The 16,696-nt window shown below is 39.3% G+C and overlaps 1 protein-coding gene across 6 annotated transcripts in view; it reads right to left on the bottom strand.

Annotated features, from left to right (window-relative positions):
- The window catches only part of KIAA1328 (KIAA1328 ortholog), a 187,463-nt gene that overhangs the window by 29,660 nt on the left and 141,107 nt on the right, over positions 1-16,696 (bottom strand). For 5 of the 6 annotated variants that reach the window (XM_049795405.1, XM_049795407.1, XM_049795408.1 and 2 more), the window contains 2 exons: positions 8,399-8,583; positions 1,394-1,502 (listed from right to left, as the gene is read on the bottom strand). In XM_049795405.1, coding sequence (XP_049651362.1) covers positions 1,394-1,502; positions 8,399-8,583 — 294 coding nt within the window. The remainder of the gene's footprint in view (positions 1-1,393; positions 1,503-8,398; positions 8,584-16,696) is intronic. The other variant, XM_049795410.1, reaches the window with a different exon arrangement.

Genomic DNA, 16,696 nt, shown 5'->3' with positions numbered 1-16,696 from the left:
ATCACTTTATCTGATATGATTTCTAACAGCATATTTCAACAAAAATTTTACTCCCCTCTGTGGAGAAGAATGGACCATCAATCCTCTTGAATAAAATTTCTTTTTCTGAGCAGTTGTTTTGTGATGTGAATAATTATCTCTGCTCCTCAGTGCTTCAATGGTATCTCAGCTTATCACTATTAGACAGTATCAAGCAGTATCTTTACACATCTTTATCTGATATTACTGGCTTGCAAAGGTAACCCTTGCTTCCAAGAGAAATGCTTAGGCAATCTTGTGGTTTCTGTTTGTTTAAACATAGTTACTTGTGGGAAACAGAGCCCAATCTATCTCAGTTCTTAAATCCTCCCAGAATTATCATCCCTTTCTTCAGAAGAAAAAAGAGAAATGTTTCCATAGCAAGGAAGTACAAATTTGTCAATATTGATAGTGGTTTTGCACCTATTATACATCACAAGTTCTCTCAGAAGATAGAAATAAACTGCCAGCTGCTGCCAAGAATACAGGGATGATGTCAAGCATACATTTTCCTAGTCCACTGGGCCAAGAGAAGATTAAATCTGACTCAAGCCCTCTCATTCTCCAAGAAACATTTAACTCTTCTTATGAACGGTCGTACATTCTTGTCATCCCACTGCACAAAGTCATCTAACTAGTGGTATAAAATACAGCAAATACACACTTTAATCTGCATTTACTTTGTTGCTTGACTAAAGATTTTATTATGAGAAAATGTGGGATATGATAAAGAAAAGCAAGGATTGTATGCTGGTTTTCTAGGCACTTACTGCTAGAATCATAAAATTGTCTAAACAAGGCAAGTTGTTTTTAGACTTGTAAGTGTAACAACAACGCTGCTTTCTGTTTCTTCATTGGAGCAGAAATGATAGTGCTGCTTTTCCAGTGCATTTAGTGCAGATAGATAGTATAATCAGGAATTGCTGACTTAATGTGACTTTGTTGCTTGTCATTAAACATAAAATAACTCTGATACAAAACATTTTAAAAGAAATGCCATTTGATAAAATATGGGGCGTGCCAAATACAGGGGGATTAAAATCTTTGAGTGGGTTTAAACCTAACAGGGGTTAACACCATCCGTTCAAATTATTTACAATTGCATTTAATGTGTCAGGACTTGAAACATAAAATACTTTCTGTTCAAAATCTAAGTAAAATTAAAATGTTAGAAATTGGCATATTCTTCTTTTCTTACTCTAACAAGCAATTTAAGGCTTATTATAAATGTCAAAAGGATATGGCAGTTTTTAGTTTATATTATCCAGCTTGTGCTAACTGAAATATCATAGAAGTTCAGCCATTTCCCTGCATCTAGGAGAATGTGACGGTTGCGTTTGCAGAATCTTAAACCGGAGATTACCTAGTGGCTTACCGTGAAGTGTCATGCTGGATTGGTGATGTGGCTGCGGTTGCAAGCTCTTTGCTGCTGCCTACCAGCACAAGAGACGTGCCTGCATCCTTCCTAGATCCTGAAGTCGTCCCTGTGGAATGAAGTGAAGACAAGCCAGATGTCAGAGGCTAGTAAGTTTTGGACAGACGTTTCATGATTCTGCATTATTAGAGAACACTGGCACTAAAAGTTGCAACATTTTTTGAGTGCCATATATACAGTGAAATGGCAATCAAAGAACTCATCAGCTGACAGTACTGTGCATAGCATGCATTTAAGGATCATGTAGAATCAAATCTGTACAATAAGTCACACACTTTACAGCCTCCATCTTACTGCCCAAAGTTTGACAGACTTGCAGTGTTATAATTTCTTATAGTGGTTCGTTCACAGGATCCAGCTTGTTTCACAGATGCAGTTCTCATGACATGATACAAGATGTTAGTTTTCCAAGTGTAAATATCACTATTACAGCATTTTGCTCTCAATAAAATAAAACTGTTAGTCCATTCCTTCTTCCCCCCTCCCAGTAACTCTTGAAATCCAAAATAATCTAGGTTGAAAGGTGAAGTCTGAAGGTCCTCCATTCAAAGCAGGGCCAACAAGATCAGATTTAAGGCATTTGTCCAGCTAGGTTTTGAATGTCTCCACTGATAGTTAGCCAACCTCTTCAGGCAACTTCTCTGGTTCCAGTGTTTGACCACCCTCACAGTGAAAAATGCTTTCTGTACAGCTAATCACAATTTCATGAGTTTTAACTTTTTCCTGTTGCCTCTTGCCCTGTTGCTGATGACTTCCAAGAAGAGTCTTATTCCCTCTTCCTACTGCCTCTCCTTGGAAAGAAGAAAGATCTGTGCTGAATCATCTCTTCTTAAGGCTGAACACACCCAGCTTTCTCTGCCTCTCCCATTAGGTCGTATGCTCCATCCCCTGACCGTCCTGGTTGCCTCTGCTAGACTCCCTACAGTTTATTGATGTTCTCCTTGCACTGTGGAGCCCCAAACTGGGACATAGTGCTGTACAGATACAGTCTCATCAAAGCTGATCAGAGAAGTGTCACTTCATCAACCTGATGACCACAATTTTGCTATTATGGCCCACTATGAGGTTTGGTTACTCCATCATCACACAGGTACACTGCTGACTTGTGTTCAACTTGCTGTTCAGCAGGACACCCAGTTCTTTTCTAGAAAAACTGCTTTCTAGGTTATCAGAACCCAGTTGTTCCTGTTACATCAGATCAGTCCAACCCAGCTGAAGGAACTGTCATTTGCTTTATTGAACCTGAACAGGTTTCTGTCAAAACATTTTCCCAGGCTGTTAAGGTCCCTTGAATATGGGGCCCATACACCTCCCCAGTTGGTGTTGTCTGCAGACCTGCTGAGGGTGCATCCTGTCCCAGTGTACAGGTTGTTAATGATAAGCAGTAAATCACTAACAACTGGCTGTCAGCCGGACTGATAACAACCCTTTGAGGCTGGTGGTCCAGCCAATTTTCCACCCATCTTCCACCTTTCACGCACTCACCCAAGAACTGGGATTTATAGATAGGATTTAGCTAGACAACTTGCATACATGTAGTCAGAGGTAAGTGGAACAGACAAGTTAGGTGTAATCTGATATATTACACAAAACCCTGTGGGTTTGCGCTTTTTAGATCTAGCCTAATTAGCTCTGTCCAACCAACATCATTTAACTAAACAGTAAGTATAGGGAAAACTGTAAGTCTCAGCAAAAATTAAAGTCAAAACAGTGTTTAGCTCTTTAAGTAACTCTGTCATGCTTAAATATTTCTCAGCTCTATGAACAGCAACATAATCTACCATCCATGCTGAAACACGAAGCAACAGAAGGTTGTAATTCCAGCTCAGTGCAAAATTTACAGATGTCCAAGGATTAAGATTATTTAAAATGTATACAAAAATATAGAGTATAGTAAAACCACATGTTTTAAGGTGTATTCTAGGGAGACTAACAAAAAGAAAAGGGTTCTTATTGCCCTGCTATAATGCATTGTGATTCAGTACCATGCAGTGAAAAAATCTCACCCAACAAAGAGTTAATTATCCGTGAAGGAACTCTTAGAAATACCATGGGGATATATGTTGATTGTGTGTCCCTGGTAACTTGATTGTGTGCCAATCCATGATGGGAAAAGTGGGTATGCATATAAAGACTGGAAGCCTCTTGCTTAGACTTTTGGGTTTATGATTGAATAAGAGATGTTTAGAAATCATTTCACGTGACAGTGGAATGAGGCAGCTGGATTTTAAGAAACTAACACCAAAGTAATAAAAACCTGGTGAGCATGCCAGGATATATTCAATTCCTAATACGAGAGAAGGCTGGCACACTGTCAACATACTACATTCATAGCAAAGTAGATGTATTTCTCCAAAAAAGAAAATATATGGCCTCAGAAGTGGCTAATACAGCCTCAAGGGGACTGTTCAAAGACGCAAGTGTGAAAATATTACCAGGGCTAGAAATGGAAAACAAGAAAAGGAACTAAGTAGGAATATACTGAGGCTGTTAGCCTGCACAGACATAAAACAAGGGTAGTAAGAAATCCTGAATAAGTGCATATCTAAACAAAAAAATGTTTAAAAATACATCTTGAAAAAGACATGTAAGTCAATTCAGGGAAAAGAAACATCAAAGAGCAAGCAGTTCTATGAATATATGAAGAAGATTAAATCAATAATGATCCTAAAATGGCCAAGCTACCAATAATTTTTAAATATACTATGAAAAAAAATAAAGGAAAATTGGCAAGTAGGAGATAATGAAAACCATGTTGATGTATAATACTTGCTTATATAAAGCTGATGAAATTATCGGGGGGCGGGGGGGAGATACAAATTCTTTAGTCTGAAGGATATATATTTCAGGGCTAAAGGGAATTAGTTAATGAATTTATGAAATGACTAGTAATTATTTATGAAAAGTCATAGAGAACTGGGGTGATACAAATGACAGCAAATTAATTAGATTTGCAGGTGTTAGAAGACAGTATGAGACTGGATACCTTGCAGATGATCTAGAGAAGCAAGAAACGTGGAAAAAAGAATAGATACATTCACCCCTGAAAAGAAAACGCAAAACTCATATATGATGCGATAATCTAAATTCTGACAGAGAGAACCTAGAGTAGCAAAGAATAGCAAAAAACAAACTAGATGTAAGCTTGCAAGGCAAGCTACCCCCAAAGCAATTATAGGTGTCTTCTAAATGGTAATGTTAAGAATACTATTTTCAATGTGGTTAACTTGGTAGAAGACTGATTTGAAGTAGATTAAAGACTCATTTGAGAATATTCAAATAGCAGTATATTTCTGCTTGAGAAACAGACAAGTAAAACATGAAGAGTGGGGAATTACAGTAGTCTACATTTTGAAAGTGTAAACACTAAGAATGAAAAAATACAGTTGAGGCTGGCTCAAGCAGTAATGCGATAAAACTAAGCAAAGGGAAATCTAGGTTGATAATCAGGAAAGAAATCTTTATGAATTGAATAATACCAATATTCATATTACTTAACATTTATATAGTACTTCACATCTTCAAAGCGCTTCACTAATATTAACTAATGGCTCTATTTGATTGTAGAGAAGAGTCTTCCCTCAAGAGAAGAAATTCCAGATCCTGAATCCCTAAGAAGCTACATTAGAAAACCTACTGAAAAACAAACACTGTACAGAAAAATGAAAAGTATAGATTCTATGAGCTAAAATAATTTTCCTTCTCTGGCTTTTTCTTTTTCATGTGGAAAGGAAAGCTATGCATGCTATGCAATATCATGCAGATGCTATGTCCCCCAAAGAGATACAAAAGGGAAAATAGTTCTTTCTTTGTTTAAATGCAGATATATTTCAGGAAGGGTATGAAAAGGAAGACTTTACACATAAGTGTAAAGAAGTGCCCAAAATTGCAGAATTCAATGGATAGAACCTAGTTTAGTTTCCCAGCCCAAAAGCAAAATTTTCCAGGGCAGAAAGGAAGAGAAACACACATTTCTGTACTCCAGTGCTTTTTAAATAGACAAGTTGTTAGATTTTAGTACAAACTGACATAGATGCTGGTGACACCAATAAAAACAATTTACTGCTGAAAAGATCCAAGACTTGAGGATTGCTTTGTCTGCTTAAAGTTTTGCTGGTAAAACTAAAAAAGTTTGGCTACAAGACACAAACACCTGCCAAAGCACAGGAATAAAAATTGAGGGGCAAACAGAAATAGGAGACAAACAGCAACAGCAAGAGAATAAAAGCTGATTGCCTAAGCTAATCTCATAAACTTCTACCCTGAAAAGAGAACAGAAGTGGCCCTTTCATTCCATGAGGTGATGGGACCAGGTTAATATTGCTCTTGTCCCCATTTCTAAACATTCTCAGGAAGAAAGGAAAAGTGGTTTTACTACGAAATCACCCCTTCCAAACTCACTGCACTCACAGTAGGTGAGCAGTCCTGTTGGCAGTAAAGCCTTCCACCATTCCAGCATGGGACTGGTTTTCTGATTAATCTTTTTATCTTCTCAAAAAAAAAAAAAAAAAAAGTTGCTGTGGAGGGACACGATCATGAGTTGCACTGTCCCTCAGATACACCCACCATTCCCAATGGCACAGGAAGATTATATTGTGAGCCCAAAGGCGCACATCAGCACTGGCACTGCACTAAGTTCTGCTTGTAGAGAGTCCGCATCCTGAAAAATATATAATTTAAATAGACAAGACAGATCGAGGCATGACAAAAATAAACCTCTGTAGCGATAGGTTAACATCTGACTGTTAAGAAGTTTTCAGTGGGCAGACATGTTTCTGTACACACTATCCAGCACTGCTGTTTTCTGACCAAAAGGCCACCTTAAAGTATCTGGCTAAATAACGTCAGGTTTCATGCCTCAAGATGTCATCTTGCTGATTTTATTTCTCTTTCACACATCGCATGGCTTAGCTAGAGCTCAGGTGAACACCCTGCAGTAAAGGGATCATTTCACATTGACACAACAGGTACTGAACACTGTCCAAGACAGACCTCCAGGCTTGCTGGCTCAGCACTCTGACGTAGTAAAGCAAATGCCATATTTTTGTAAATTTCACCACAGAAAACAATGTTAGCATCCCTTATTTTATTTTTCCAAGACGCCACATAATTGCTTCCTAATAAAAAAAAAAAAATTCTTAGGCAGAAATCCCCAGTCAGCAACAGATGGGAAGATCCAGCAGAAGCAAAGACAGAGATAGCTAAGTCCAGAGCTAACTAGAATTAAGAAACTTGACACTGTGCCCTGGGTGATCCCCAAAGATGGAAAAAAACACTTTACAAGTATGTGTGGATGCTTGTTAAAGGAGTCCAAACATATAACAGAGGGAAGCCAATTAAAAAGGTACTAAATACAGAAGACTCCAACTTCAGTGATTAGTGCTAGGTAATTTGCCTTGTGATAAACAAGTCATTCAAATCAGTAATAGACCTGAGGTTGTTCCACAGCTTGAAAGCATTTATCTGAACTTTATTTGGAATCACAGCAAGCGCCAATGTTTATAAGTTAAATTTTGCCATGCAGTGCTACATCTTCAAAGCCAGCAATCCCAGTAAGTGTTTGTGAAAGATACCCACCATCTTCAGACATTATGCTGACCACTACGATCACTAAATCAGCATAGGTGCAGCTCAGCTGCTCTGTACAACAGCCAGGTGCAGCTTGTAACTTCTCCTAAGTACTACAAACTGACACGAATGAATGAAGAGGCCAGGTTGGATTTTTTTCCCCAAATCTATGGAAAATAAATTACTTTTGGGGGACTATCCCTATCCAAGGAACAAAACCCATCATCCAACTGTGAGAAATCTCAATTTCATCACTACCGTATTGAGAATGAAGGGGGAGAAGGAAGAGGAAAAAAGAAGAAAAAAATAATGATAGCTGAAAAAACATAAAAGAAAACCATCAGTGAAAATTGCCCCTGAAACTTTGCAGAACTGTAACGGCTTTCTCTTGCTTAAATTGATTGGTGTAGCAATGTTATAAAATGACTATTAGGATTCATTGTGCACAACAGAAAGTGTGAAATGTCAGCAGACTATACAGCAAAAGTAATGGGTCCTGAACCCCTGTTAGTCAAAAATGATTTTGTTTCAAATTAGAAATTGATTTTTTTGGACACAAGCCCTTTACAGGCTTCCAACTTTTGTAGCTGTGCCTTGGAAGAGATTAACCTCAGCCACTGTTTGGGTCCAGGCTGATGATACCCTTTTGAAAGTTTCTTCACAGGGACTGCTTTTTAATGTTGGTACGGTCTTAACCAATAACACAAGTTATTTGTTCCTTTGAGAACTGCACCACATTTCTTCTCATTTTGCCATTTTCTTTATTTTTATGCTGACATATACGGCAAACTGGCTGACAAGTTAAAATAAAAAAACCCCTAGCTCATAAATGAACCAAGGACTATGTTCAAGGCTTGGCAGTGAAACATCCAAGCTGCTTTTGTTCCCAACCCTTTCTCTTCCCAAGAAAGACTGTTTCTCTGCTCCTTAAGTGGAGGTACTAAGCTAAGAACAGGATAGATTCTAGCTGTACAGACATCCCTGTGTGGCAAAATATCAGGTTGTGATGGTGGAGGTACATTAACTGGGGAGGAAAAGGTTGTGAAGGAGATCACAATTCAAGAGCAAGCCCCACTGCACATATTCTCTCTGCTTGCTGGGAAACAAAAAAGAATTGTTGAAGTAGCTTTTGAGATTAAAGGGCTAATTTTTCCCCTCCATCAGGAACACCAGCCAAGAAGATCACTTTTATTTATAAAGCTTTCTATGCTTTTTATTATTTTAAATGTAGCTGCCTTCTCTTGGGTTGTTTTAAGCAACTTGCAATCCTCTCCCTCTAATTGCTGATTTTACTGATACACTCTTGAACACATATATACAATTTCTAAATGCTATCAGCACACTCATGGCTATATAATACAGTATGCTTCCCCTTACCTTTCCTTGACTTGGTATCTTCCCTCTTGGTTTGCATCAGAAGGGTTCGCCTATCTTCCACATTTGCACCAAACCCAACCATTTTCTTCCCTGAACTGCTCCCATCACTTCTCCCTGGTGTTCTGGAGGTTTTGCTCACTGGAGGTGTCCTCTGAAAATAATCTTCATGTTTCACCACCGGTACACTGGGAGGAAAGAAAGATCATGCTATTAAAAGGTGCATTCAGCCCTGTTAAGACTGCACCCAGCCCTCTCTCCGACTTGCACTCTCCAGAAGCATAACCACATGCTGCTGGCTGAGCTCTTGTTGAATCTATTTACAATGTCTGAAAGCAGGATGCCTAAGGATTGAAGAGTTACCAACCTACTTTGTCAGGATTCTTCGGTTATCAGCAGCTGGCAGCACTCTGACAATTATATATGGAGTTTTGTGGCATTTGGCACATTCCCTAAAGTATTAGGTCCTGGATTTCCTAAGTGGTTAGGACAGGACAAGTGGGATGAAGATACAGAAAGTACTTTGTCCAGCACAGTGAAGCAAGCTTGGAAGAAAGCGTAATTAAAAAAACATTCACTTTGCTAGGATAAAGGGGAAACAGAGAAGATTACATGAAGAGAAAACTGGAGTCGTGGTTTGCAAAAAGGAAGCAGATCATAGAATCATTTAGATTGGAAAGGACCTTTAAGATCATGGAGTCCAACCATTTATCTAACACTGCCAAGTCCACCACTAAACCATGTCCCTAAGCACCACATCTACATGTCTTTTAAATACCTACAGAGATGGTGATACATTGATTCAAGAAGAAAAAGGATGAGAGGAGATGAGACAAAAAGAGCTGAGTGAACAGAGGTACTTGTAAGCAGGATAGAGAATGTATGAGCAAACTGGTGGGACAGTATCTGTTGCAGCAAGTGCAGCAGTTTGAGTAGAGTAAGAAAAGAGAAAGCTAATCAAAACCATTATGGTTCAAGATGAACCTCAGTACAAGACCATAAACACTGCACAGATAGAGCCAGGAAGCAAATTTGGTGACATGGAGTAAGTGTGACTTCAGTCTCTGCAGACGCAGGCAATCACAAAACATTTTGGGAAGACAGGAGGCTTCGAAGACCCATTTTTCTCTCAGTAAAGACAATGTACTGCTTTCAAATTTTGCTCTCTGGGAAATAAGTACTGCTTTAAATGAGGATTCCCGACATGTATACATCATCCCGACATGTATACATCATTAGCCCTGTCACCATTAGAAAAAGCAATTAAAAACATAAAAAAATCTTTGGATTATCCACATGAAGGAATACAATTGATGCCAAGATTATACAGCTCTACTTGCGATCATGGGAGTGACAGACAGCTTTCCTGAGTTAACAGAAGATTAAATGAATCTTTTTCCTATTTAATTAGTAATTTTATATGGGCAACCTAAAGACTGTCACTGACTTTGTATTATTTGCAATACAACTTTGTGGAGGTTGATTCACAAGAATCTTTTACCTAAAAGCTTACACTACTGAATTTACATCTGAGGAAAAAGCAGATATCTGATATTCCTATCAGAAAATTATAGCTAAATTAAAAGTTTCAAATCAATGTGCTGTATAAGCCATTGTTTAATAGGGCCCACTGCGCCTGTTGGACAATTAGTATTACTCCTGTATTATTAATGCAGAACATTATATAATGGCTTATGACCTGTAATAACTGGTTGAAGTGTTGGATAAAACTTCTTTGAATAACCTCCGTTTACTTTAGGGCTTCAAACCGTGTGGCCACTAATAATATTGCAAAGTGTTATTAAAATTTATGGTGGACTAAATTAATATCTTATTGGAATTATATGAAATTATTAACCTAATAATTCCTGCAACCCAGACTTCCTGCAACACCAAGAGGTGGGTTTGGACCCTAATAACTGTTTAAAGAGGCTTAAGAGTGTAACACTTGACCAGTTTTCTCTGATAATACAGGATTTGATATTCCATTTGCTTACACTTGGATTATTAACAGCATTTAAAAACAGTGAGGTTGTCATTATTTGGATGCTTTCTGAGTTTTTAAAGTACATTTAATTACAACCCACAGATCTTCTGTGAAGACAGTGACCTTTGGCGTGTAGATGAGGAGGCAATTACTCGACTGGTTCACTGCAATACCTTTTATATGGTGCAGTTACTTCTACAATACCAAGTTCTGGTTTAAATAACACTCTGGCAGAGGCAATTCAAACAGAAACAGACACCAAGAAAAGTTACAAAGCTAATTTATGAGGAAATAACAAAAGGAACTGTATTTGCATTTATAGCTCACTAAACAATTAATTAGAGCCTGGTTCTTTAGTATTTAATAAAAGAAAGCTCGCACTAAAGTTTTGCTCAAGTCAGGAGAGAGAGTCTGATTTTAAAATGACAAACACTTAATCTGAGAGGTGTGCAGTCCAAGGAGGGAAAGGGATAATGCAGAGAGATACAAAATTTCAATAATTAACAATGTACCAAAATTGAACAAAGAAAACATTGGGGGGGGGGGGGGGAGGATATCTATTTCAGAACATAGTTACTCATTTACCTGCAGAATAATTAGTAAAATGAATGATGTGACTATCACAACCTGGAAAATTTAAAACTAATATGTGATCCAAAGGGATCAGTTATGTATAGCTAGAGAGACTAAGAGACAGAACAGGTACTTCTCTATTTTCAAATCCAGCAATCCATCATATCACTCAAATGCAGCATGGTTAGTAGGACTTCCTGCAGGGTACCATGATAGCCAATGAATTTTCATGCTATTCCCTGAAAATACACAACAGAGAAGACTGTCTAAATAAAGACCTTATTAACCTACATAGTAAGGCAGGAGTTGTAGAGTAGCATCGCCAGAAAAGAAGCTAGTCTCAGCACTGCTGCTGCCTTATGAATATCGAAGTGCACCACCAACAAAGGAAAACACACCTTGAATGTTTTTTCCATTTTGTCTGAGCCTCATATCGCGATATCCCTACTGAGCATGAATGGCAAATTTTAAATGTCATTCAGGACCCATTGAATACTGCTAGTATTTGCATTCCTTAAAAAGTAGAAAAACATTAACCTTTTGTTTTATTGAATTAAAATGCCATGGAAATGCTGATGTAGTCTTCAGAGACTGAAATACTTTTACAAAGAAGAATAGCTGTCATTTATTAGACACAAAGAACAATTACTTGATAGGATGCTTTCTGACAATAAGCAGATTGGTATTCTCATCATAGAAAAGGCATTGTAAAAAAACCCAGCACAGACCTCTGAGACTTGAATAATTTAAAGCTGCATTTGGTGCAATTTGAATTTTTCTTTAGGGAGGCAAAGTTAAATACCTTTAATTTGTTCTAATTATTTCAAATTTGCAAGTTAATTATGGCTGATCATTAAATAACAAAAAGGACTATCGTCTCCATAGAGTTTTACCTCCTACCCTCTGCATTACTTAAGCTAGATTTTAGTATGCATGAATTAACTTTCTAAATAATCACACGGTTTGACTAAATGGCTCAGTAAAATGAGCTCTGATCGTCGGAATAAGCATTAATGGACATTAGAAAGGCTATTGGGACCCATGTTACTTACATTATAAGTATTTTTAATGGGGTCTTATTTACTAATCTTTATGTACTGTTCAAGTTAGGGCACCATATAGATACATTATTCTGCTTTAATAGAGGAAAGTCAGTTCTTCAAGATACTAAAACAAATGTCCATTTAGAGCCAACTAAATTCATTTTTAAATTAACGCAGGAAAAGTCTGATAGAATTTAACTTGTTTTAGCTGCTCATCCTGATGAATCAATCCAACATAATGGTAGCCTTGGTCTGCAAATGGAGTTTTACAGATCTATTGAATCAGTAAGTGACTCAAGCAGCTGAGACTCTTGCCACAGAGTAGCATTTACTATCAGTATGTATATACCCACAAGGTTTCATCTCTTCCCTCCTCCATATCTAGCACTTATCTGACGTGTTCCAGTCATCTATTGCAAATTTGGATACTCACCTTTCACTCAACTCTGATCTTTCCACGGATATTTCAGTGCAGATCAGTGGCACCCAGAGAACCAGTCAGAAACCCAACACATGAGGCAATTCATGCCTCCAGTATATATGTTCAACAGATGGCTGCCTTAATGGTACCCTACTGCACCCTGTTGAGGCAAGGGCTTGTGAGTTTAACCATTATCAAACTAACAGATTGCTGTGGTAGGCTAGCTCCAAAAGCAAACATGTTGGAATGTGATTTTCCTGTTCCACAATTTCTGTTTTAAAAATAAAATAATTAACAGTTCATGCGTGCAATCTGCTGCAATTATATCAGGCCAAGAATGCATAACACTTAATGATGCAAAGCTGGTGATAAGTAGACAACCCAAGCAATACGTTTTTGTAGCTGGAACCTGTATTGCCATTTCAGATGCAGTTTGACAAACAGGCTGAAAATTGCTTCACCACCACCACTTTGGGCTGGGAAAATTTTCAGCCAGATCAGCTTCCACAGTCAGGTCGGTATAAAACAGCAGTATCACAAGTGGTTGGACAAAAAAGGTGATGTCAATATATCACAAGATCTTCTTTTCGGCAGGGGGCCGAATGTAGGTTGATTTAAATCAAGTTAGCAAACCACACTTTTGAAAACCACCAGTTCCAAAGTGGGACTGTTTGGGAAGTTGGTTGTCTACATGGCAAATAAAAAAATATTTGTGCGGAGAAAAGAAGGACTGTGGACTTTGGATGAGTGGATGTAAGAAGCAATAACAGCGGCGTCCTGAACATCTACAACTTTGTCAGTCCTCTCAGGTATACTGTGTTACTTTTTGTAAGCCCCTACTTCCAGAACTATCAAGTGCCTCAGATTCTTCAGGTGTTTTGTTCTAACAGTGTGTCAGGTAGCGCAGCGTGATTACCCTAATCTGCAAGGCAAAGAAGATAAGAAACTGATGCAATAAAGAAGCTGGGCCCCTGGACAGCAAGCAGGTCAGCAGAGGTGGAAGAGAACTGGAATCGACTCCCAAACACTCAACTCACAGAGAAAAGGAGACACCTGAAACTAGTGCATATACCCGTGATGGTCTGACAAATTACTGTCAATGTCTCAAACATTCATTAAAGAACTTTGGTGGAGAAGACAACCTCTGTAAAAGCACTGGAGTTGTGTCAACAGGAAAAAGTGGCTGGAGGAGAGGGCCCTAAGGAGGGTGGGACCATGCTTCTCCAAAGCCACAATTCCTTACCTTAAGTGACCACGAAAAGAAGCACAATGTATGTGGCTGGAGGAAAGGCCAGACAGCGGTCATGCCTGTGGCAAGAGAGAAACAACTCCCCAGTGATCCTCCAAGCCCACCGACCCATTTCCAGAGAATCCCAGGAACATGAACCACACATGTCGAGACCAGCAACTCATTTCTGGAACACTCCTGAGCTCACACTGCACTTGCTTAATGATGGCAAGTCCCCACCTACAGTGGCAGACCCTTTAGGTGTAAAAGAAGGAAGGACGAGTTCTCAGCACGCGCCCCTTAGAACTAGATCTCTAGACTGGCTGGACCAATTTTGGACCCAGGACTAGTGAAATCCTTTTCTTCTCTCTTTCTTCCTCTCTCTCTGTTTTTTTTCCACAGTCCCTACAACTCATCCTTTTAAACACAAACCGTTGACCAAGTCTGGGACTAGGAGTGGATCCAGATGCCCCTGCGCTCCTCTTTGAGAAGGAGTCTAGAAAGCAACGGGGTCCACTCTGTACCTCGTGACTCAACAGCAGGAGTCTCCATATTTTCTTCTTTGAATTAATCCCCAAATACACAAGGCTTACATATGGTTAGCACGTGTTGTACAGTTCACTGACAAGTTTCATGTTCCTTTTTCTGTTTCTTTTTCTATACCTTCCCTTTTCAAATGGTGGCTTAATGACATGATGCAAGGTTCATATCAATAAGTTCACTTGTACTTCGGCAAGGTTAGCTTGGTTGAATAAAGGTTGATAGTTCTTTGAACTCCGCTGGTGTCGTTTCACCTCAATTCTAACAAAGGAAATCCGTGAACCTGAGTCACTCCAATCTTGGGATGCGACAATACCATGTCTGTGCTTAGAGCTAATCATGAGGAAAACCCTGATAACAGAGGTAGAGCTTCTGGCCTTACTTAGCACAACTCCATCTGCAACCTGGAGTCCTCTTCTGAGGATACACAGCCTGCCCCTTCTTTGCAGCAGAGCTGGGGAGAAACACATGAAGATGCACAAATCAGCAGAATAGCACATTGGAAACAGGAGGGAGATTAGGCCACTCACTACTGCTTTATGTAGGGTGTGCAAATCTACAGGACAGCTGAGTCAAGCTGAAAGGGAGGTAAGAGGGTTGCAGGTGAGGAGAAGCACAGCGTGAACTTCAAGGTAATCTCTCATCCCTGAATGCCATCATCCTTCCATTCCTTGCCATAAAACCAATCTGCTCATGTCAGGAGATCAACAACCTTAAAAACACACTGTTAAAAGTCTAAAGCTTATCATATTGAAACATAGAGTGCTTGAAAAAAAATCTAAGCTTAACATTTTTCCCCTCCTTTAAAAAGCAGGAAAAATATCCTATTCTAATATGGTCCTTGAAGGACACATTCAAGCCTGGAGTGATATTTCATGACCCAATTGTGAAACCTGGCATTTTGAGGCTTAGGTTAGATGTACCAGCATGTTAATGACACTGCTGGGATCCAGTGCATGTTAATAAGAAACATCTGTTTTCCCTTCTAGAGAGCATGTTCATTTATAGTTTTGAGATCACAGAATCACAGAATAGTTTGGGTTGGAGGGGACCTTTAAAGGCCATCTGGTCGAAGCCCCCAGCAGTGAGCAGGGCCGTCTTCGACTCGATGAGGTTGCTCAGAGCGCCGTCCAACCGGACCGTGAATGTTTGCAGGGATGGGGCAGCTACCACCTGTCTGGGCAAGCCGTTGCGGTGTTGCAGTGCCCCGATGGCAGGAAATGTCTTCCTTGTATCTAGTCTGCATCTAGCCTCTTCTACTGTAGAACCACTGCACCTTGTCCTACCACTACAGGCCCCATTAAAAAGTCTATCCCCGTCTTTCTCCTAAGTCTCCTTTAAGTATTGAAATGCTGCAATAAGGTCTCCTGAAGCCTTCTCTTCTCCAGGCTCAAAAACACCAACTTCTCAGCCTTTCTTCATAGGAGGCATATTCCATCCCTCTGATCATTTTTGTGGCTTTCCTCTGGACCCACTCCAACAGGTCTATGATCTTTGGACTACAGCCATCTCCTTTGTCACTCCTATTTTTCTAGGCAAAAGGCAGGAGGGCAGGGGCAGGTAGGGGAACACCTCAGCAGCCAGTGAGAGTTCTGAAACTGAAATAAAAATATTATCAAATCTGCTTGTAATGAAAGTATTTTCACTGCAGAAAATAGACAGTGATCACCTACAATCTAGCTGCTATTATGCACACAATACATTGCTGGAGAGTGATGCAGAGCTTTGATCTCTTACAGTCCTCTTCAGGCTCAGCACCCTCAAATCCAGTAATACCTGTGGCTGTAACAGGTTTTTCTGGTTTGGTTTGGTGGGGCTTTCTTTTTTTTTTTTAGTTATTGAACTGTTTCTCTTGAATCTACTGCATTTAGTTTACTTTTCTCTCATATTGGAAGAGTTATACCAGCCACTGTCCTTAAAACTTTTACATACAGCAAACTGTACCAGGGTACAGTATTCCATAGCATGGCTTCTCCAGACCACTCTTTCAGAGACCAGTTCTTTTCCCATTCCCTCAGTGACTGGCGCTCAGATATTTAATTCAATCAGCCACATATGTTGGCGCATATTGAGGCGCATATGCTCTTAACTAGCAATGACCTATTAGATCATACCAGCCATAGGTGAAACCCTGGCCTCATTGAATCAATCAGAATACTGCCTTTATCTTCAATGAAGTCAGGACTTCACTTAATATACACAGTTAGAAGTCCATTTGTAGCAAGTACTAAGCTAAATTCCACCTAAAATCATATTCATGCCTTCCCTTTGAAGCCCTGTCCTCATTCTGCTTTAAGTTAGCTATATTTCAACTCCCTACCATCACCTTTCCCATATATCTTAGCTTTCCTAACAGCAAAATGAGCTCTGATTACTTTTCTCTCTTCTCTTCTGAATCCAAAGAAAATTCCAACATAAAGGTTTTCAGACAGTCATAGAGAAATGGCCTCAGAAAACAGACTGGCAAAGCTTTAGCAGGACAAAATGCTGTGATTGTGTGTTTGGCCTT

This window comes from Accipiter gentilis, chromosome Z, assembly GCF_929443795.1.
Source record: "Accipiter gentilis chromosome Z, bAccGen1.1, whole genome shotgun sequence".
Lineage (NCBI taxonomy): Eukaryota > Metazoa > Chordata > Aves > Accipitriformes > Accipitridae > Astur > Astur gentilis.
The sequence above is the reverse complement of the archived record's forward strand: the minus strand, read 5'-3'. Positions and strand labels throughout refer to the sequence as shown.